The sequence below is a fragment of the Neofelis nebulosa genome, chromosome 18, assembly GCF_028018385.1.
Source record: "Neofelis nebulosa isolate mNeoNeb1 chromosome 18, mNeoNeb1.pri, whole genome shotgun sequence".
Lineage (NCBI taxonomy): Eukaryota > Metazoa > Chordata > Mammalia > Carnivora > Felidae > Neofelis > Neofelis nebulosa.
In genome coordinates, this window is record NC_080799.1 from 6,754,174 (window position 1) to 6,777,468 (window position 23,295).

At 39.7% G+C, this 23,295-nt stretch overlaps 1 protein-coding gene across 1 annotated transcript in view; it reads left to right on the forward strand.

Moving 5' to 3' along the window:
- The window catches only part of LOC131500901 (cytochrome P450 3A12), a 56,035-nt gene that overhangs the window by 16,945 nt on the left and 15,795 nt on the right, over positions 1–23,295 (forward strand). The window contains exons 8-11 of the mRNA XM_058710485.1: positions 6,135–6,262; positions 7,604–7,670; positions 11,935–12,095; positions 13,163–13,389. Coding sequence (XP_058566468.1) covers positions 6,135–6,262; positions 7,604–7,670; positions 11,935–12,095; positions 13,163–13,389 — 583 coding nt within the window. The remainder of the gene's footprint in view (positions 1–6,134; positions 6,263–7,603; positions 7,671–11,934; positions 12,096–13,162; positions 13,390–23,295) is intronic.

A 23,295-nucleotide genomic window follows, 5' to 3' on the forward strand; every position in this document is an offset into this window, starting at 1 on the left:
GATGTTTACAACTCTTGGGTATTGTGAATAGTGCTGCTGTGAATATTCGTATAAGTTTTTGTTTAGATACCTGTTTTGAACCTTTTTTTTTTAGTTACTCAGGGGTGGAATTGCTAAGGTATGTAGTAACTTGTTATATGCTAAGGTATAATAAGTGTGTTTAACTTAATAAGGAACTGCCAAACTGTTTTCCACAATAGCTACACCATTTACATTCCCACCAGAAGGTATGAAGGTTCCAGTTTCTGACCATCCTTGCCAACATGTGGTTTACACTTGTCTACTGTTTTGATGATGGTCACCTTAATGGGTGTGAAAGGGTATCTTATTGTGGTTTTGTTTTGCACTTCTCTAATGGCTAGTGAGGTTGAATAACTTTTTATATGCTTATTGGCTGTTTCGTAACTTCTTTAGATAAATGTGTATTCAAATTTTTGCGCATTTATAGTTCAGTTTTTTGTCTTTTTGTTATTGAGTTATAAGAATTCTCTGTATCTTTTAGATACAAATTCCTTATCTGATATATGATTTGCAAATTTGTCTCTCATTTTGTAGGTGTTTTTTAACTTTCTTCAAAGTATTTTTCTGTAAGCATAAAATGTTTAATTTTGATGATGTACAGTTTATGTATTTTTCCTTTTATTTCTCTGCTTTTGGTGTCATATCTTAGAATTCCCTGGGAAATCTGAGAGCATGAAGATTAATCCCTTGATTTTCTTCTAAGAGTTATAAAGTTTTAGCTTTTAGGTTTGGGTCTTTGATCCATTTTGAATTTCTTTTATATGTGGTATAAGTTAGGAGTCCTACTTCTTCTTTTTTTTTTTTTTTTGGCATGTGACCATCCTCTCTTGTCCCAGCACCATTTATTGAGAAGACTTTTTTTTCTCCACTGAGTGGTCTTGGAAACTTTGTCAAAATCAGTTGACCATAAACACATGGGTATAATTTTGGACTCTAAATTCAATTCCATCGACCTTTATGTCTGTCCTTATGCCTGTACCACATTGCCTTGATCATTATGGCTTCATGGTAAGTTTTGAAACTGGAAGTCTGACTTCTACAACTTTATTCTTTTTTTTTTTTTGAGATTGTTTTGGTTATTCTGGGTCCCTTACAATTCCATATAAAATTTAAGTTTAGCATGTCATTTTCTACAAAGAAGCTAGCTAGGACTCTAATAGGGAATGCATTCATCTGCATTTGAGGAGTATTGCCGTCTTGACAATATTAAGTTCTAATCCATGATCATTGGATGTTTTTCTATTTACATAGATCTTCTTTAATTTATTTCAATTAATATTTGTGGTTTTCAGAGTATAGTTTTGCTCTTCTTTTGTTAAATCTATTCCTAAGTATTCTGTTCTTCTCAATGTTGTTGTAAATGGAGTTATATTCATAATTTTGGTTTTAGATTTTTTATTGCAGTGTATTGAAACATAATTGACTTTGTATGTTGATCTTGTATCCTGAAACCCTGCTGAACTGGTTTACTAGGTCCAATAGATTTTAATTCATTCCTTCAGATTTTCTATGTACAGTGCCATGTTATCTGATAATAAAGATGCTTTTACTTCTTTATTCCCTCAATGAATAGAGTTTCTTTATTTTTGTTTGTTTGTTTTGCCTACCTTTTCTGTCTAGAACTTCTAGTACATTGTTGAATAGAAGTGGCAATAGAGACAGCCTTGTTTTGTTTAATCTTAGGGGAAAGTGTTCAGTCTATTTCTATTAAGTATGGTGTTAACTGTGAGTTTTTGTAGATGCCCTTTATCAGATTGAGAATATTCGTTCCCTAGTTTGTTGAGTGTTTTTGTTGCAAAAAGGTATTGGACAAAAGTATTGTCAAATACTTTTTCTGCATGTATTGAGATGGCCGTATGGTTTTTTAGAAAAATTGTTATTGTTATGCTGTATTATATAACTTTGCATTGCTGGATAAGCTCCTCCTGGTTATGGTGTATCCTTCTTTTGATAATGTTGCTGGATTCAGTTTGCTAGTATTTTGGTGAGGATGTGTGCATCCATGTCATGAGATATGTTGGTCTGTGTTTTCTTGTTCTTTGCTATCTTTGTCTGGTTTTAGTATCAGGGTAATACTGGCCTCATAGAATGAGTTTGGAAGTGTATCTACCTCTTCTATATTTTGGAAGAATTTGTGCAAAATTGGTGTTGATTCTACTTTAAATATTTGCTAGAACTCACCTGTGAAATCATCTGGAGCTCAGCTTCTTTTTGTGGGTAGTTTCTTCACTACCAGCTCAATCTTTTTGTCTTTCAGATTGCCTAATTTTTTTTTAAATTTTTTTCAACGTTTTTTATTTATTTTTTGAGACAGAGAGAGACAGAGCATGAACGGGGGAGGGGCAGAGAGAGAGGGAGACACAGAATCGGAAACAGGCTCCAGGCTCCAAGCCATCAGCCCAGAGCCTGACGCGGGGCTCGAACTCACGGACCGCGAGATCGTGACCTGGCTGAAGTCGGACGCTTAACCGACTGCGCCACCCAGGCGCCCCCAGATTGCCTAATTTTTTAATGTCACTTTCTTTTTTTTAATTAAAAAAATGTTTATTTTTGAGACAGAGAGAGACAGAGCATGAGCAGGGGAGGGGCAGAGAGAGAGGGAGACCCAGAATCTGAAGCAGGCTCCAGGCTCTGAGCTGTCAGTACAGAATCTGACATGGAGCTCACGGACTGTGAGATCATGACCTGAGCCAAAGTCAGACGCTTAAACGACTGAGCCACCCAGGCGCCCCAGTGTCAATTTCTAGTTTGTGTTTTGCTAGGAATTTTTTCATTTCATCTAAGTTTTCTAAGTTATTGGCATACAGTTGTCCATGGGATTCCTTTTTAGTCTTTTTTATTTCTGTAATGTCAGTAGTAATCTCTCCTTTCATTTCTGATGATAGTAATTTGAATCTTCTCTCCTTTTTGTTTTGTCAGTCTAGCTAAATGAATGACCAAGCATTCTTAGAATGAATCAGCTTTGTTTCATTCATTTTTATGTTGTTTTTATTCCCTAGTTTGTAAGTTTCTTTTTTTTTTTTAACGTTTATTTATTTTTGAGACAGAGAGAGACAGAGCATGAACAGGGAGGGGTAGAGAGAGAGGGAGACACAGAATCCAAAACAGGCTCCAGGCTCTGAGCTGTCAGCACAGAGCCTGATGCAGGGCTCGAACTCATGGACCGTGAGATCATGACCTGAGCCGAAGTCGGACGCTTAAGCGACAGAGCCACCCAGGGGCCCCATCTAGTTCGTAAGTTTCTGCTCTTGTCTCTATTGTTTGCTTCCTTCGGCTTGCTTTGGGTTTAGTTTCCTCTTGTTTTTTCAGCATGTGTTTGACAGAAAGCTGGGTCCTTGATTTGAGATCTTTGTTCCTTTTAAATGTAGACATTTAAAGCAATAAAATTCTTCCTTGTCTGGCACAAAAACAGACACATAGACCAGTGGAATAGAATAGAAACCCCAGAACTAGACCCACAAACGTATGGCCAACTAATCTTTGACAAAGCAGGAAAGAATATCCAATGGAAAAAAGACAGTCTCTTTAACAAATGGTGCTGGGAGAACTGGACAGCAACACGCAGAAGACTGAAACTAGACCACTTTCTCACACCATTCACAAAAATAAACTCAAAATGGATAAAGGACCTGAATGTGAGACAGGAAACCATCAAAACCCTAGAGGAGAAAGCAGGAAAAGACCTCTCTGACCTCAGCCGCAGCAATTTCTTACTTGACACATCCCCAAAGGCAAGGGAATTAAAAGCAAAAATGAACTATTGGGACCTTATGAAGATAAAAAGCTTCTGCACAGCAAAGGAAACAACCAACAAAACTAAAAGGCAACCAATGGAATGGGCAAAGATATTTGCAAATGACATATCGGACAAAGGGCTAGTATCCAAAATCTATAAAGAGCTCACCAAACTCCACACCCGAAAAACAAATAACCCAGTGAAGAAATGGGCAGAAAACATGAATAGACACTTCTCTAAAGAAGACATCCGGGGGGTGCCTGGGTGGCGCAGTCGGTTAAGCATCCGACTTCAGCCAGGTCACGATCTTGCGGTCCGTGAGTTCGAGCCCCGCGTCGGGCTCTGGGCTGATGGCTCGGAGCCTGGAGCCTGTTTCCGATTCTGTGTCTCCCTCTCTCTCTGCCCCTCCCCCGTTCATGCTCTGTCTCTCTCTGTCCCAAAAATAAATAAAAAACATTGAAAAAAAAATTAAAAAAAGAAGACATCCGGATGGCCAACAAACACATGGAAAGATGCTCAACATCGCTCCTCATCAGGGAAATACAAATCAAAACCACACTCAGATATCACCTCACGCCAGTCAGAGTGGCCAAAATGAACAAATCAGGAGACTATAGATGCTGGAGAGGATGTGGGGAAACGGGAACCCTCTTGCACTGTTGGTGGGAATGCAAATTGGTGCAGCCACTCTGGAAAACAGTGTGGAGGTTCCTCAAAAAATTAAAAATAGACATACCCTATGACCCAGCAGTAGCACTGCTAGGAATTTACCCAAGGGATACAGGAGTACTGATGCATAGGGGCCCTTGTACCCCAATGTTTATAGCAGCACTCTCAACAATAGCCAAATTATGGAAAGAGCCTCAATGTCCATCAACTGATGAATGGATAAAGAAATTGTGGTTTATATACACAATGGAGTACTACGTGGCAATGAGAAAGAATGAAATATGGCCCTTTGTAGCAACATGGACGGAACTGGAGAGTGTGATGCTAAGTGAAATAAGCCATACAGAGAAAGACAGATACCATATGTTTTCACTCTTATGTGGGTCCCGAGAAACTTAACAGAAACCCATGGGGGAGGGGAAGGAAAAAAAAAAGAGGTTAGAGTGGAAGAGAGCCAAAGCATAAGAGACTCTTAAAAACTGAAAACAAACTGAGGGTTGGTGGGGGGTGGGAGGGAGGGGAGGGAGGGTGATGGGTATTGAGGAGGGCAGCTTTTGGGATGAGCACTGGGTGTTGTATGGAAACCAATTTGACAATAAATTTCATATATTGAAAAAAAAAGAGAGATACTCTAAAAAAAATAAAAAAATAAAAAATTCTTCCTGGTCACTGCTTTTGCTACATCCCGTGAGTTTTGGTATGTCATGTGTTCATTTGTATGAGTTTCCACGTGATTCCCAATTACCCTTTGATTGCTTTTTTGAACCATTGTTTATATAGGAGTGGAATGTTTAATTACCACATATTTGTGAGTTTCCCAGTATTCTTTGTGCTCTTGATTTCTAACTATATTCCTTTGTGTTTGAAGGGCATCCTGTGTATTATTTGCATCCTGACGACAATTTCTTTTTTTTTTTTTTAAATTTTTTTTTTCAACGTTTTTTATTTATTTTTGGGACAGAGAGAGACAGAGCATGAACGGGGGAGGGGCAGAGAGAGAGGGAGACACAGAATCGGAAACAGGCTCCAGGCTCCGAGCCATCAGCCCAGAGCCTGACGCGGGGCTCGAACTCACGGACCGCGAGATCGTGACCTGGCTGAAGTCGGACGCTCAACCGACTGCGCCACCCAGGCGCCCCCTGACGACAATTTCTTACAAAGCATGATTTTTTGCCTTTTAAAAAATGTTTATTTTGAGAAAGAGAGAGGGAGAGTGTGAGCAGGGGGAGGGGCAAAGAGAGAGGAGAGAAAGAATCACAAGCAGGCTACATGCTGTCAGCACAGAGGCTGATGTAGGGCTCGATCTCACAAACCTCGAGATTATGAGCTGAGCAGAAATCAAGAGTGGGTCTCTTAACCAACTGAGTCACCCAGGTGCCCCTTAAATAGCATGATTAATTAGAGTAGCATATTATGATCTGATTTATCCAAAGAGACTCTACTCCAAAAATAAAAGCTAAGATATCCGGGAATGCAATTCTGTTGCTTTGGTCACTGCAAAGAGGTGGAAGCGGACACTGATCTCACTGCTGTAGTGGTGACCCCTATGTGTGACTTGCCCTGGCTCAGCCGTTGTTTTAAAATTTCCAGTAAAGGTCATAAAGTTAATGACTCCTCGTGTCTTTTACTCCTCTGATTGGAAGAGCAAATTATAATTGTCCCAGGTAAATTTTGCATTTTCACTGTGCATTGTTCTTTTTCCTTACAGTACTCTTCCCATTCCTTACCCCAGTTTTTGAACTATTAAATATCTGGCTGTTTCCAAAAAATGTCATTAATTTTTTCACAAAATCTGTAAAAAGGATGAAGGAAAGTCGCCTCAAAGATAAACAAAAGGTAAATCCAGTGGTGGTTACATGTGGGTGTTCGCTTTTGATCTTTTATTGGGTTGTGTACATCTCATGTGTACACTTCTTTTTTTTTAATTTAAATTCAAGTTCGTTAACATACAGTGTAGTCTTGGCTTCAGGAGTAAAACCCCATGATTCATCTCTTATGGTAGACAGAGAACTGTGGAGTTTAGAGCAGGAGAGTTCTAACATTTCAGGGAGAATGAAGAAGGTGGAGGTTAGGGAAGGAGAGAAGAAAATGAGTCAGGGAATATTTAAAATTTAATAATAAGCATGGCAACTGGTATGTCACTGCACAAAATTTGGTGAGAGAAAAACTACCACTTTCCTTCATTAAATTGTGAAAGGGTAAAAAGTATTATGTAAAATCATTTTCCTGGTAGTATAATTTCTAAGATCTTATATGGACAAATAATCCTTTCAATTCCAAGCCTCTTATTTTACACCTTCTCCAATGGAAGATCCTATCAAGTACAGGGTGAAGTATAGTCTTTGTTAAACTTGAGGCTGCCATTTTCTGGAGTGGGCAGGAGTCTTCATTGGACACTCAGGCTGCAGGCCGGCTAAGCCAGTTTTGCCTTCATGAGGCTTGGTGGCCAGAAAAGAATGTGTGCTGGGTACTCCAAGATGTCAGTGAAGATTGTGCAGAGTTCTGAGAGGGTGGGGCACTGGAAGATGCTGACACAGAAGCTCTCCATGGAGTTTGCAGAGGTCAGGGGATTGATCTATGTGACCATTCAATAAGAATTAAGGCCATTGGTGCCTGGGTGGTTCAGTCGGTTAAGTGTCCGATTTCGGCTCAGGTCATGATCTCGCAGTTTGTGAGTTTGAGCCCCACATTGGGCTCTGTGCTGACAGCTCAGAGCCTGGAGCCTGCCTCAGCCTGGAGCCTGTGTCTCCTTCTCTCTCTGCCCCTCCCCCACTTGTGCTCTGTCTCTATCAAAAATAAATAAATGTAAAAAAAAAAAAATTAAGGCCAGAGTTAAAAAGGACTGGCATCAGGGACTTTCTCCTGAGCAAGCAGGCATGACAGGAGAGGGAGCAGGCAATTCTTTGTCCAGGAAGCTGTGGTCAAAAGCCAGAAAAGCTGAAGGCAAGAACCAAAAAGCAGTGGGACACAATAGCTGGATTCCTTTCAGGGAAGCATCCTGTTCTCCAAGTTTGTAGCTGGATGTTTTTGTTTAGTGATGACTCTGAGAAAACTAGTGAGACCTTTGTGCATAAAGGGGCCATATTCTTAGGAAAGAAGTTAAGTCCTGCACCCCTGACTTAATTCTGACTTCACAAGTGACTTTTTTGTCATTGCAATTTCTCTTTCTGCTTTCAGCACCGAGTGGATTTGCTTCAGCTGATGATTAACTCCCAGAATTCCAAAGAAACGGATACCCATAAAGGTAAGCAAGGAGAGCTTCAGAGGGCCAGCAATGGGGTGGATCAGAGACATGGGGTGGTTCTGAGATGTGGAGGAAGGTTTCCAATGGATGGAATTTCTTCAAATTGGAGAATGACACATGCTCAGATACAAATGGTAGCCAGGAACACTTTCCAGAAGCCCTCAGATCATTGAAGAGCAATGATAGACAAAGTAGTCAGTAGTCTGCCACAGGGGAGCTTGTTTCCAATGTGAATCCTCTGGCCTACTCCAGACCCACTGAATCAGAACCTCTGTCTGGAAATTCATATCAAGGCTTCATCACACCAGGAATCACATGGCCCCATTGTTGGTGACCTTCACTTGGGACACCTGGTTAAAGTTGTGTTCACTGGCTTAATCTATGGTAAAGTTTTTTTTTTTAATATTTATTTATTTTTGGAGAGTACAAGTAGGGGAGAGACAGAGAAAGGGGGACAGAAGATCTCAAGCAGGATCCATGCTGACAGTCTGACAGTGTAGAGCCTGACATGGGCCTCGAACCCACAAACCGTGAGTTCATGACCTGAGCTGAAGTCGGACACTCAACTGACTGAGCCACCCAGGTGCCCCAATCTACTGTAAACTTTTATTTTTCCCTTTGTAATTAATAAGCAACTGGTGCAGGATGCCTTTGCAGTTGTATAAGTACTGCATTTCTCTTTAGACATTCACCTACTACTTTTATCATCCATGAATGGTATTTGGCTAAAACCATTATTACTATGGTGGTTGCAAAATGATGAATTTCTAATTCTACCATTTCTTCCACATTTTGAGGAAAGTCCATTGTTAGGGTGAGATTTCCATTCTCTCTCATTAATTAATTTATTTGTATATGTCAGTATGATCTCTTTTATTACTATCTTAGTCCCTGATATCATTCTTTAGTTATATCTTCAATTCTCTCAGATTTGCCCTCTGGAAACACTTTCAAGTGGGCTCCTTTCCCTTTTCTTTTTTCTTTCTTCTTTTTTAATATTTTTAATACACTTTTATCACAGTTTTAGGTTCACTAAAATTGAGTGAAAGACACAGATTTCTCATATTCCCTCTGCCCTACTTACAGACAGCACTCCCCATTATCAAAATCCCTCACCATGTGGTACATTTGTTACAATAATTTTACCTACATTGACACATTATTACCATTCAAAAATTCATAATTTACATTACAGTTCACTCTTGGTGTTGTCCATTCTGTGGGTTTTGACACACACGTGTGTGTGTGTGTGTGTGTGTGTGTGTGTGTGTGTGTGTGTGTGTGTATAATATATATAATATATATTATATATATACACACACACATATATCCACCATTACAGTAAATAGAGTATTCTTAATGTTTTTTTTTTTTTTTTTTTTTTTTTTTTTTTTTTTGGGACAGAGAGAGACAGAGCATGAACGGGGGAGGGGCAGAGAGAGAGGGAGACACAGAATCGGAAACAGGCTCCAGGCTCCGAGCCATCAGCCCAGAGCCTGACGCGGGGCTCGAACTCACGGACCGCGAGATCGTGACCTGGCTGAAGTCGGACGCTTAACCGACTGCGCCACCCAGGCGCCCCTAGTATTCTTTATCCCTTTCCCATATTATTTTTTTGAGCATTTCCTAGCATTCTGGTGTGAGACATTCCAGGCTTCTCTTCTGTTTCCTCTGATGAGCCTTGGAATCAGCCATTTCTCCAAGAATCTCTGTTTTCTTTTAGCGAGAATGGTATTTAGAAATCAAAATCTGGGCTCTAGGAGTGTTCATTGTTACTAGGGTTTCTTTGCTTCTATTTTCTCTCAGTAGACCAAATAAAAACATCAAATATATTCATATAGGAGTGATAAACATAAATATTTCTATATCCACAGCCAATGATTATGCTGTGTCTAAAAGAAAAAGGGAGCCTTGGTTTATAGTTGTATCTATGACTGAAATAGTCCCATCATAGTTAATTTCAGGATATCTATGGTTTGACAACCATCTCACAGAATTTTTGAGTATTTAACAGTTGATTCTAGAGAAAAAGGAAGGATCACACTACTAAAATATATCTATACTGTGTCCATATCCTATCCTATCCTATCCTATCCTATCCTATCCTATCCTATCCTATCCTATCCTGTTTTATGGTATTCTATTCTATCTATCTAGTTCTACTTTCTGTGATGATGGAAATATTCTACATACTCCTGGTTCAGTATAGAACCACTATGCACAGGTGGTTATTGAGCATTTGACATGTGGCTAGTGTCACTAAAGAACTGAATCTTATATTGTATTTAATCTAGTTAATTAAAATGTAAGTATAAATAGCCACATTGGGTAAGTATCTACCACAGCTCTAAAGATTATCATGGGGTTCATAATAATCAAAGGAAAGAATATGATAGTTGAATTTATCCACAGCAGCATCACAGAAGGTATGACTTGGAAATCAGAACTCTGTAGACCTTTTTTACACTCATTTTGTATTGTTCTTAGTTGTGAATTATGTGTTTGTGGCAGGTACCATGCTAATTTCAGTGCTCTAAGTATCTAATGGTCCTAATTCAGTTCTAATCAAAGTGATTAAAGCTTGACTATACTGAGTTCCTTCCAGGAGAAAATAAAAAGTTGGGTTATGATTCAGAGTGGGACCATTCTCTAAGGAAGGTGACATTCAGGCCATGATTGAATAAGCATTGCTAATTCCACTCACTATATTCCTTTTTTTAAATATAATTTTATTGTCAAGTTGGTTTCCATACAACACCCAGTGCTCATTCCAACAAGTGCCCCCTTTAATGCCCATCACCCACTTTCCCCTCTCCCCCACCCCCATCAGCTCTCAGTTTGTTCTCTGTATTTAAGAGTCTTTTATGGTTTGCCTCCCTCCCTGTCTGTTTGTAACTTTTTCCCTCCCTTCCCTTCCCCCATGGTCTTAAATTTCTCAAGTTCCACATATGAGTGAAAACATATGGTATCTGTCCTTCTCTGACTGACTTATTTCACTTAGCATAACACCCTTCAGTTCCATTCATGTTGCTGCAAATGGCCATATTTCATTCTTTCTCATTTCCAAGTAGTATTCCATTGTATATATAAACCACATCTTTTTTATCCATCCATCAGTTGATGGACATTTAGGTTCTTTCCATAATTTGGCTATTGTTGAAAGTGCTGCTATAAACATTGGGGTACAAGGGCCCCTATGCATCAGTACTCCTGTATCCCTTGGGTAAATTCCTAGCAGTGCTATTGCTGGGTCATAGGATAGTTCTATTTTTAATTTTTTGAGGAACCTCCACACTGTTTTCCAGAGTGGCTGCACCAACATTCTTCTCAAAGCTAGAACAAACAATCCTAAAATTTGTATGGAAACACTTAATGTATTCTGTTTGTCTATATATCATGCTGGCCAATGTCCTTCTATTGATCATTGTTTCTCTGCTGTTTTAATGTGGTTGATTAGACTAGCATCAGACACAACTCTTCTAGCTTTTTGTCTGTGTTATAGTTTCTGTACATATCTGAGATCATCCATTGGAAGAGTTGTGCCCCAGGTCTTCTATTAGCTGAGACTGCTCAAGGGTATAATCCATGCTTCTCAAACTAGATTGTGCACACAAATCACCACATCTCATGAAGCTCATATTTTGATTCGATAGCTCTAGGTGAAGTTTGAGATTCTGCATTTTTAATAAGCTCCCAGATGTTGCTGATCCATGAACCACACATTGAGGACCAAGAGTTTATCTGTAGCCCAACATTATTTTCTTCTTTCCTGGAAGTATGTTTAGATGAAAGATCATTTAATTTTCCTGACAATTAAGCCTTAGCATTAATTAAACTGTCAAAAAATTTAAGCTGTATTTTAGCTGAAAGAATTTACATTTTCCTGGGGGAGAGCACCATCCCATATTATTTAGGCCTGGCATACTCTTAGGATTTTCTAACGGACAGACTGATAACACAGTGTATGTTAGACAGAAATGCCATCTCCTGAAATTACCCACCTGTGGTGGTGGGGAGGGTGGCATAACCAGAAACAGATGGCTAAGAATAGTATAGACTTTGGGAATAACCAGATCAAGACAACTTTTGCCTCTTTCTCACTGTGGAAGATTGAAATCAGAGTGAAACCACTCTGAGTTTGATTCCAAATTGCTTTTATATTTTTCTCCTGAGGGATTTAGGAGTTTCAAATAGATTTCTCATTATCTAAACTATGATGTTTTACTTACCTGCTTTAACTAAAATGTCTCTCTTCTCCTTTTAGCTCTGTCTGATCTGGAGCTCGTGGCCCAATCTGTTATCTTTATTTTTGCTGGCTACGAGCCCACCAGCACTTCTCTTTCCTTCCTTGTGTATGAATTGGCCACTCATCCTGATGTCCAGCAGAAACTGCAGGAGGAGATTGATGCAACTTTCCCTAACAAGGTGAGTGGTTCATACTGGCCAAGGGGGTCAGGATATGCTCGCTTATGCCTCAGTAACATATTAACTCTCAAATCTAGTGGGTTTTCATAACAAAGGTTTACTTGTAACTCATATTTGCATGTCCAGCATGGGTATTAGTGGAGGATGAGTCTCTGCTCCATATAGTTACTTGGGGACACAGAGCAAAGAGGCTCCACTTATACCTGCATTACCTGGACCTTGGGGGCTTCATGTTGGCTGGGGAACAAGGAGATAGAGTGTTGCTCACTTGCTTTTCAGATGTTTGGCCCCAAACTCACATGCATCTCCTTAGTTCACAGCCCATTTTCAAAGTGGTTTCCCCTAAATTCACATAGGCTGGGAAATATGGGGGTCTACATGGATTTTGGATAAGTAGTGAGTGTCTCTACCATCCACCCTCTGAAGGGTCAACTCTAAACATCTCTATGTAACAAGGCAGGAAGCTGAGCTACAGAGAGACAACATGACTTTCTTACACTATCACATAGCTAGTGTGAAGAAGCCAGGCTATGAGCCAGGGTGCCTGGATCCTGGTTGAACTCTTAACTTCTCCAATGTTGGCTCTTAAATACAATACCAAGCAATAGGCACATATTGCCCATGCTGTCTCAGATCTCTTCCAAAACTGGAATTCCTGTTTATGAAGACACCTGGCCTCTGGGGCTGGAGCGGTTTATTTGACAAACAGTGAAACCCCAAAGGGACAACTAGCAGACCCTTCCCACAACAGGAGGTGGGGCTGAGAGTAAGGTTCTGATCCCCTTAACAACTTTCCCTAGAACTGAAATTGTGTGCTGCAGGTGGAAGGATTTTAAGCCCTACTTAGGGGATTGACCCAGCAGTCAGCCCTAGTCATTACTATTGCATACACATGGTAGGGGGCGATTGAGCAGGTCATGGGATATGGTAGACATTAAGATGTTCATATGCCATTTACTAAAATACATGCTTCTCAGGGGTTCCTAACAATTCAGTAATAGTGCATAGACTGAGCTGAACATTGATTCCAAATCTCAATTCATCAAAATTTGTTTCTTTCCTTCTAGGCACCTCCCACTTATGATGCTCTTGTGCAGATGGAGTATCTTGACATGGTGTTGAATGAAACCCTCAGATTATACCCAATCGCTGGTAGACTTGAGAGGGTCTGTAAGAGAGATGTGGAAATCAGTGGTGTGTTCATTCCCAAAGGGACAGTGGTGATGGTGCCAACCTTTACTCTTCACCGGGACCTGGATCTCTGGCCAGAGCCTGAGGAGTTCCATCCTGAAAGGTAGAGGGAACCCTCGAAAAGGGAACACACCCTTATATGGGAAGATATTCTGATATTTCTTTGTATAGAGAACAAATATATGGTTGTACAGTTATTTATTTGCACATCTTTTTATTTGTAGGAGTATTTTTCTAATTACAAAATAATTGTCAAAATTTTACAAACTGCATTAAATGTGTCGTTTGCTTTGGGTAGTATACACATTTTAGCAATGTTTGTTCTTCCAACCCATGAGCATGAAATGCTTTTCCATTTATTACATCCTCTTCAATATCTCTCATAAATCTTTTATAGTTTTTAGAGTACAGAGCTTTTACCTCTTAGATTTATTCCTAGGTATTTTATTATTTTTGGTGCAATTGTAAATAGGATCAATGACTTGATTTCTTTTTCTGATGCCTCGTTATTAGTGCATAGAAATGCAACAGATTTCTGCGCTTTGATTTTATATCCTGAGACTTTGGTGAATTCATGTATTAGTTATAGCAATATTTTGGTGGAGTCCTTTGTGTTTTCTACATAGAGTATTATGTCATCTGTGGTAGTGAAAGTTTGACTTCTTCATTGCTGATTTGGATGATATTTATTTACTTATTTATTTGGTCTGATTTGCTGTGGCTAAGACTTTCAGTGCTATGTTAAATAGTAATGGTGAGAGTGGGCATCCTTGTCTTGTTCCTGAACATAGGTGAAAGGCTCTCAGCTTCTCCCCATATTAGCTGTGGGTCTTTCGTACATGGTCTTTCTTTTAAAAATTTTTTTTAACCTTTATTTATTTTTTTTGAGACCAAGGGAGACAGAGCATGAATGGGGGAGGGTCAGAGAGAGAGGGAGACACAGCATCCGAAACAGGCTCCAGGCTCCGAGCTGTCGGCATAGAGCCTGACGCGGGCTCAAACTCACAGACTATGAGATGCTCAACCGACTCAGCCACCCAGGCGTCCCTGTACATGGTCTTTTTTTTTTTTTTTTTTTAATTTTTTTTAACGTTTATTTATTTTTGAGACAGAGAGAGACACAGCATGAACGGGGGAGGGGCAGAGAGAGAGGGAGACACAGAATCGGAAGCAGGCTCCAGGCTCTGAGCCATCAGCCCAGAGCCTGACGCGGGGCTCGAACTCGCAGACCGCGAGATCGTGACCTGAGCTGAAGTCGGACGCTTAACCGACTGAGCCACCCAGGCGCCCCATGGTCTTTATGATGTTGCAGTATGTGCCATCTGTCTCTACTTTGTTGAGGGTTTTTATAAGAATAAATGCTGTATTTTGCCAAATGCTTTCTTTTCATCTGTTGACAGGCTCATATGGTTCTTATCTTTCTTTTATTGATGTAGTGTATCATGTTGATTGATTTGCAAATATTGAACCACCCCTGCAGCCCAGGAGTAAATCCCATTTGATCATGGTGCATAATTATTTTAATGTACTGTTGAATTCTATTTGCTGGTATCTTGTTGAGATTTTTTTTCTTTTTTTAATTTAATTTTTATTTTTTAAAATTTACATCCAAATTAGTTAGCATATAGTGAAACAATGATTTCAGGAGTAGATTCCTTAATGCCCCTTATCATTTAGCCCATCCCCCTCCCACAACCCCTCCAGTAACCCTCAGTATGTTTTCCATATTTATGAGTCTCTTCTGTTTTGTCCCCCTCCCTGTTTTTATGTTATTTTTGTTTCCCTGCCCTTATGTTCATCTGTTTTGTTTCTTAAAGTCCTCATATGAGTGAAGTCATATGATATTTGTCTTTCTCTGACTGACTGATTTCACTTAGCATGATACCCTCCAGTTCCATCCACGTAGTTGCAAATGGCAAGATTTCATTCTTTTTGATTGCTGAGTAATACTCCATTGTGTATATATACCACATCTTTATCCATTCATCCATCAGTGGACATTTGTGCTCCTTCCATACTTTGGCTATTGTTGATAGTGCTGCTCTCCCATTCTGTCGGTTGCCTTTTAGTTTTGCTGATTGTTTCCTTCACTGTGCAGAAGCTTTTTATTTTGATGAGGTCCCAGTAGTTCATTTTTGCCTTTGTTTCCCTTGCCTCCGGAGACGTGTTGAATAAGAAGTTGCTGTGGCCAGGATCAAAGAGGTTTTTGCCTGCTTTCTCCTTGAGGATTTTGATGGCTTCCTGTCTTACATTTAGGTCTTTCATCCATTTTCAGTTTATTTTTGTGTATGGTGTAAGAAAGTGGTCCAGGTTCTTTCTTCTGCATGTCGCTGTCCACTTTTCCCAGCACCACTTGTTGAAGATACTTTATTCCATAGGATATTCTTTCCTGCTTTGTCAAAGATTAGTTGGCCATACGTTTGTGGGTCCATTTCTGGGTTCTCTATTCCATTTATCTGAGTGTCTGTTCTTGTGCCAGTACCATACTGTCTTAATGATTACAGCTTTGTAGTATAGCTTGAAGTCTGGGATTGTGATGCCTCCCGCTTTGGTTTTCTTTTTCAAGATTGCTTTGGCTATTCGGGGTATTTTCTTGTTCCATACACATTTTAGGATTATTTGTTCTAGCTCTGTGAAGAATGCTGGTGTTATTTTGATAGTGATTGCATTGAATATGTAGAGTGCTTTGGGTAGTGTCATTTTAACAATATTTGTTCTTCCTATCCAGGAGCATGGAATATTTTTCCATTTTTTTGTGTCTTCTTCAATTTCTTTCATAAGCTTTCTATACTTTTCAGTGTATAGATTCTTCACCTCTTTGGTTAGATTTATTCCTAGGTGTTTTATGGTTTTTGGTGCAACTGTAAATGGGATCAATTCCTTGATTTCTCTTTCTGTTGCTTCATTGTTGGTGTATAGGAATGCAACCGATTTCTGTGCGTTGATGTTATGTCCTGCAATTTTGTTGAATTCATGAATCAATTCTAGTGGTTTTTTGGTGGAATCTTTTGGGTTTTCCATATAGAGTATCATGTCATCTGCGAAGAGTGAAAATTTGACCACCTGGCCGATTTGGATGCCTTTTATTTCTTTGTGTTGTCTGATTGCAGAGGCTAAGACTTCCAATACTATGTTGAATAACAGTGGCAAAGGTGGACATCCCTGTCTTGCTCCTGACCTTGGGGGGAAAGCTCTCAGTTTTTCCCCATTGAGGATGATATTAATGTTGGGTCATTCATATATGGCTTTTATGATCTCGAGGTATACTCCTTCTGTCTCTACTTTCTTGAAGGTTTTTATCAAGAGAGGATGCTGTATTTTGTTAAATGTTTTTGCTGCATCTGTTCAGAAGATCATATGGTTCTTGTCCTTTTTTTATTGATGTGATAAATCACGTTAATTGTTTTGTGGATATTGAACCAGCCCTGCATCCCAGGTATAAATCCCACTTGTCATGGTGAATAATTTTTTAAATATATTGTTGGATCCGGTTGGCTAATATCTTGTTGAGGATTTTTGCATCCATGTTCATCAGGGAAATTGGTTTATAGTTCTCCTTTTTAGTGGGGTCTCTGTCTGGTTTTGGAATCAAGGTAATTCTGGCTTCATAGAAAGAGTTTGAAAGTTTTCCTTCCATTTCTATTTTTTGGAACAGCTTCAAGAGAATAGGTAACTCTTCCTTAAATGTTTGGTAGAATTCCCCTGGAAAGCCATCTGGCCCTGGACTCTTGTTTTTTTGGGAGATTTTTGATTACTAATTCAATTTTTACTGGTTATGGGTCTGTTCAAATTTTCTGTTAATTCCTGTTTGAGTTTTGGTAGTGTATATGTTTCTAGGAATTTGTCCATTTCTTCCAGATTGCTCATTTTATTGGCATAAAACTTCTCATAATATTCTCTTATTATTGTTTTTATTTCTGCTGTGTTGGTTGTGATCTCTCCTCTTTCATTCTTCATTTTATTTATTTGGGTCCTTTCCTTGTCTTTTTGATCAAACTGGGTAGTGGTTTATCAATTTTGATAATTCTTTCAAAGAACCAGCTTCTGGTTTCATTGATCTGTTCTACTGTTTTTTGTTTTTTGTTTTGGTTTTGATAGCATTAATTTCTCTAATTTCTCTAATCTTTATTATTTCCTGTCTTCTGCTGGTTTTGGGTTTTATTTGCTGTTCTTTTTCCAGCTCCTTAGGGCGTAAGGTTAGGTTGTGTATCTAGATTTTTCTTCCTTCTTTAGGAAGGCCTGGATTGCTATACAGTTTCCTTTTATGACTGCCTTTGTTGCGTCCCAGAGGTTTTGGGCTGTGGTGTTATCATTTTCATTGGCTTCTATGTACTTTTTAATTTCCTCTTTAACTTCTTGGTTAGCCCATTCATTCTTTTCAAAAAATTTTTTTTATTATATGAAATTTATTGTCAAATTAGTTTCCATACAACACCCAGTGCTCATCCCAAAAGGTGCCCTCTTCAATGCCCATCACCTAGCCTCCCCTCCCTCCCACCCCCGCCATCAACCCTCAGTTTGTTTTCAGTTTTTAAGAGTCCCTTATGCTTTGGCTCTCTCTCCCACTCTAACCTCTTTTTTTTCTTTTTTTCTTCCCCTCCCCCATGGGTTTCTGTTAAGTTTCTCGGGACCCACATAAGAGTGAAAACATATGGTATCTGTCTTTCTCTGTATGGCTTATTTCACCTAGCATCACACTCTCCAGTTCCATCCACGTTGCTACAAAGGGCCATACTTCGTTCTTTCTCATTGCCCTGTACTACCCCATTGTGTATATAAACCACAATTTCTTTATCCATTCATCAATTGATGGACATTTAGGCTCTTTCCATAATTTGGCTATTGTTGAGAGTGCTGCTATAAACATTGGGGTACAAGGGCCCCTATGCATCAGTACTCCTGTATCCCTTGGGTAAATTCCTAGCAGTGCTATTGCTGGGTCATAGGGTATGTCTATTTTTAATTTTTTGAGGAACCTCCACACTGTTTTCCAGAGTGGCTGCACCAATTTGCATTCCCACCAACAGTGCAAGAGGGTTCCCGTTTCTCCACATCCTCTCCAGCGTCTATAGTCTCCTGATTTGTTCATTTTGGCCACTCTGACTGGCGTGAGGTGATATCTGAGTGTGGTTTTGATTTGTATTTCCCTGATGAGGAGCGATGTTGAGCATCTTTTCATGTGCCTGTTGGCCATCCGGATGTCTTCTTTAGAGAAATATCTATTCATGTTTTCTGCCCATTTCTTCACTGGGTTATTTGTTTTTCGGGTGTGGAGTTTGGTGAGCTCTTTATAGATTTTGGATACTAGCCCTTTGTCCAGTATGTCATTTGCAAATATCTTTCCCATTCTGTTGGTTGCCTTTAAGTTTTGTTGGTTGTTTCCTTTGCTGTGCAGAAGCTTTTTATCTTCATAAGGTCCCAGTAGTTCATTTTTTGCTTTTAATTCCCTTGCCTTTGGGGATGTGTCGAGTAAGAGATTGCTACGGCTGAGGTCAGAGAGGTCTTTTCCTGCTTTCTCCTCTAGGGTTTTGCTGGTTTCCTGTCTCACATTCAGGTCCTTTATCCATTTTGAGTTTATTTTTGTGAATGGTGTGAGAAAGTGGTCTAGTTTCAGTCTTCTGCATGTTGCTGTCCAGTTCTCCCAGCACCATTTGTTAAAGAGACTGTCTCTTTTCCATTGGATGTTCTTTCCTGCTTTGTCAAAGATGAGTTGTCCATACGTTTGTGGGTCTAGTTCTGGGGTTTCTATTCTATTCCATTGGTCTATGTGTCTGTTTTTGTGCCAATACCATGCTGTCTTGATGATGACAGCTTTGGAGTAGAGGCTAAAGTCTGGGATTGTGATGCCTCCTGCTTTGGTCTTCTTCTTCAAAATTACTTTGGCTCTTCGGGGCCTTTTGTGGTTCCATATGAATTTTAGGATTGCTTGTTCTAGCTTCGAGAAGAATGCTGGTGCAATTTTGATTGGGGTTGCATTGAATATGTAGATAGCTTTGGGTAGTATTGACATTTTGACAATATTTATTCTTCCAATCCATGAGCAGGGAATGTCTTTCCATTTCTTTATATCTTCTTCAATTACCTTCATAAGATTTCTATAGTTTTCAGCATACAGATCTTTTACATCTTTGGTTAGATTTATTCCTAGGTATTTTGTGTTTCTTGGTGCAATTGTGAATGGGATCAGTTTCTTTATTTGTCTTTCTGTTGCTTCATTGCTAGTGTATAAGAATGCAACTGATTTCTGTACATTGATTTTGTATCCTGCAACTTTGCTGAATTCATGTATCAGTTCTAGCAGACTTTTGGTGGAGTCTATCGGATTTTCCATGTATAGTATCATGTCATCTGCAAAAAGCGAAAGCTTGACTTTATCTTTGCCAATTTTGATGCCTTTCATTTCCTTTTGTTGTCTGATTGCTGATGCTAGCACTTCCAACCCTATGTTAAACAACAGCGGTGAGAGTGGGCATCCCTGTCGTGTTCCTGATCTCAGGGGAAAAAGCTCTCAGTTTTTCCCCATTGAGGATGATGTTAGCTGTGGGCTTTTCATAAATGGCTTTTATGATGTGTAAGTATGTTCCTTCTATCCCGACTTTCTCAAGGGTTTTTATTAAGAAAGGGTGCTGAATTTTGTAATAGGCCTTTTCTGCATTGATTGACAGGATCATATGGTTCTTATCTTTTCTCTTATTAATGCGATGTATCACATTGATTGATTTGCGAATGTTGAACCAGCCCTGCATCCCAGGAATGAATCCCACTTGATCATGGTGAATAATTCTTTTTATATGCCGTTGAATTCGATTTGCTAGTGTCTTATTGAGAATTTTTGCATCCATATTCATCAGGGATATTGGCCTGTAGTTCTCTTTTTTTACTGTGTCTCTGTCTGGTTTAGGAATCAATGTAATGCCGGCTTCATAGAATGAGTCAGGAAGTTTTCCTTCCCTTTCTATTTCTTGGAATAGCTTGAGAAGGATAGGTATTATTTCTGCTTTAACGTCTGGTAGAACTCCCCTGGGAAGCCATCTGGTCCTGGACTCTTATTTGTTGGGAGATTTTTGATAACCGATTCGATTTCTTCGCTGGTTATGGGTCTGTTCAAGATTTCTATTTCCTCCTGAATGAGTTTTGGAAGAGTGTGGGTGTTTAGAAATTTGTCCATTTCTTCCAGGTTGTCGAATTTGTTGGCATATAATTTTTCATAGTATTCCCTGATAATTGTTTGTATCTCTGAGGGATTGGTTGTAATAGTTCCATTTTCATTCATGATTTTATCTATTTGGGTCATCTCCCTTTTCTTTTTGAGAAGCCTGGCTAGAGGTTTGTCAATTTTGTTTATTTTTTCAAAAAACCAACTCTTGGTTTCGTTGATCTGCTCTACAGTTTTTTTAGATTCTATATTGTTTATTTCTCCTCTGATCTTTATTATTTCTCTTCTTCTGCTGGCTTTAGGCTGCCTTTGCTGTTCTGCTTCTATTTCCTTTAGGTGTGCTGTTAGATTTTGTTTTTGGGATTTTTCTTGTTTCTTGAGATAGTCCTGGATTGCAATGTATTTTCCTCTGAGGACTGCTTTCGCTGCATCCCAAAGCATTTGGATTGTTTTATTTTCATTTTCGTTTGTTTCCATATATTTTTTGTTTCTTCTCTAATTGCCTGGTTGACCCACCCATTCTTTAGTAGGGTGTTCTTTAACCTCCATGCTTTTGGAGGTTTTCCAGACTTTTTCCTGTGGTTGATTTCAAGCTTCATAGCATTGTGGTCTGAAAGTATGCATGGTATGATTTCAATTCTTGTATACTTATGAAGGGCTGTTTTGTGACCCAGTATATGATCTATCTTGGAATATGTTCCATGTGCACTCGAGAAGAAAGTATATTCTGTTGCTTTGGGATGCAGAGTTCTAAATATATCTGTCAAGTCCATCTGATCCAATGTATCATTCAGGGCCCTTGTTTCTTTATTGACCATGTGTCTAGATGATCTATCCATTTTTGTAAGTGGAGTGTTAAAGTCCCCTGCAATTACCACATTCTTATCAATAAGTTTGCTTATGTTTATGAGTAATTGTTTTATATATTTGGGGGCTCCCGTATTCGGCACATAGACATTTATAATTGTTAGCTCTTCCTGATGGATAAACCCTGTAATATATAATGCCCTTCTTCATCTCTTGTTACAGCCTTTAATTTAAAGTCTAGTTTGTCTGATATAAGTATGGCTACTCCAGCTTTCTTTTGGCTTCCAGTAGCATGATAAATAGTTCTCCATCCCCTCACTCTCAATCTAAAGGTGTCCTCAGGCCTGAAATGAGTCTCTTGTAGACAGCAAATAGATGGGTCTTGTTTTTTTTACCCATTCTGATACCCTATGTCTTTTGGTTGGCGCATTTAGTCCATTTACATTCAGTGTTATTATAGAAAGATATGGGTTTAGAGTCATTGTGATGTCTGTATGTTTTATGCTTGTAGCGATGTCTCTGGTACTTTGTTCACAGGATTCCCCTTAGGATCTCTTGTAGGGCTGGTTTAGTGGTGATGAATTCCTTCAGTTTTTGTTTGTTTGGGAACACCTTTATCTCTCCTTCTATTCTAAATGACAGACTTGCTGGCAAAAGAATTCTCGGCTGCATAATTTTTCTGTTCATCACATTGAAGATCTCCTGCCAATCCTTTCTGGCCTGCCAAGTTTCAGAAGAGAGATCGGTCACTAGTCTTATTGGTCTCCCTTTATAAGTTAGAGCCTGTTTATCCCTCGCTGCTTTCAGAATTTTCTCTTTATCCTCGTATTTTGCCAGTTTCACTATGATATGTCGTGCAGAAGATCGATTCAAGTTATGTCTGAAGGGAGTTCTCTGTGCCTCTTGGATTTCAATGCCTTTTTCCTTCCCCAGATCAGGCACGTTCTCAGCTATTATTTCTTCAAGTACACCTTCAGCACCTTTCCCTCTCGCTTCCTCCTCTGGGATACCAATTATGCGTATATTATTTCTCTTTAGTGCATCACTTAGTTCTCTAAATTTCCCCTCATACTCCTGGATTTTTTTATCTCTTATTTTCTCAGCTTCTTCTTTTTCCATAATTTTATCTTCTAGTTCACCTATTCTCTCCTCTGCCTCTTCAATCCGAGCCATGGTCGTCTCCATTTTATTTTGCAGCTCGTTTAGAGTTTTTTAGCTCCTCCTGGCTGTTCTTGAGTCCCTTGATCTCTGTAGCAAGAGATTCTCTGCTGTCCTTTATACTGTTTTCAATCACAGCGATTAATTATATGACTATTATTCTAAATTCACTTTCTGTTATATTGTTTAAATCATTTTTGATCAGTTTGTTAGCTGTCGTTATTTCCTGGAGGTTTTTTTGAGGGGAATTCTTCCGTTTCGTCATTTTGGATAGTCCCTGGAGTGGTGTGGAACTGTGGGGCACTTCCCCTGTGCTGTCTTGAATAACTTGCGTTGTTGTGTGGGGCCGCAGTCAGACCTGATGTCTGTCCCCAGCCCACTGCTGGGGCCACAGTCAGACTGGTGTGTACCTTCTCTTCCCCTCTCCTAGGGGTGGGATTCACTGTGGGGTGGCGTGGCCCATCTGGGCTACTTGCACACTGCCAGGCTTGTGGTGCTGGGGATCTGGCGTATTAGCTGGGGTGGATCAGCAAGGTGCACAGGGGCAGGAGGGGCAGGCTCAGCTCGCTTATCCTTTGGTGTTCTGCTTCGGGAGGAGCCCTGCGGCACCGGGAGGGAGTCAGACCGGCCACAGGAGGGATGGATCCACAGAAGCACAGCATTGGGTGTTTGCACGGTGCAAGCAAGTTCCCTGACAGGAACTTGTTCCCTTTGGGATTTTGGCTGGGGATGGGTGAGGGAGATGGCGCTGGCGAGTGCCTTTTTTCCCCACCAAGCTGAGCTCTGTTGTCCAGGGCTCAACAACTTTCCCTCCCATTGTCCTCCAGCCCTCCCACTCTCTGAGCAGAGCTGTTAACTTATAACCTTCCAGATGTTAAGTCTCACTTG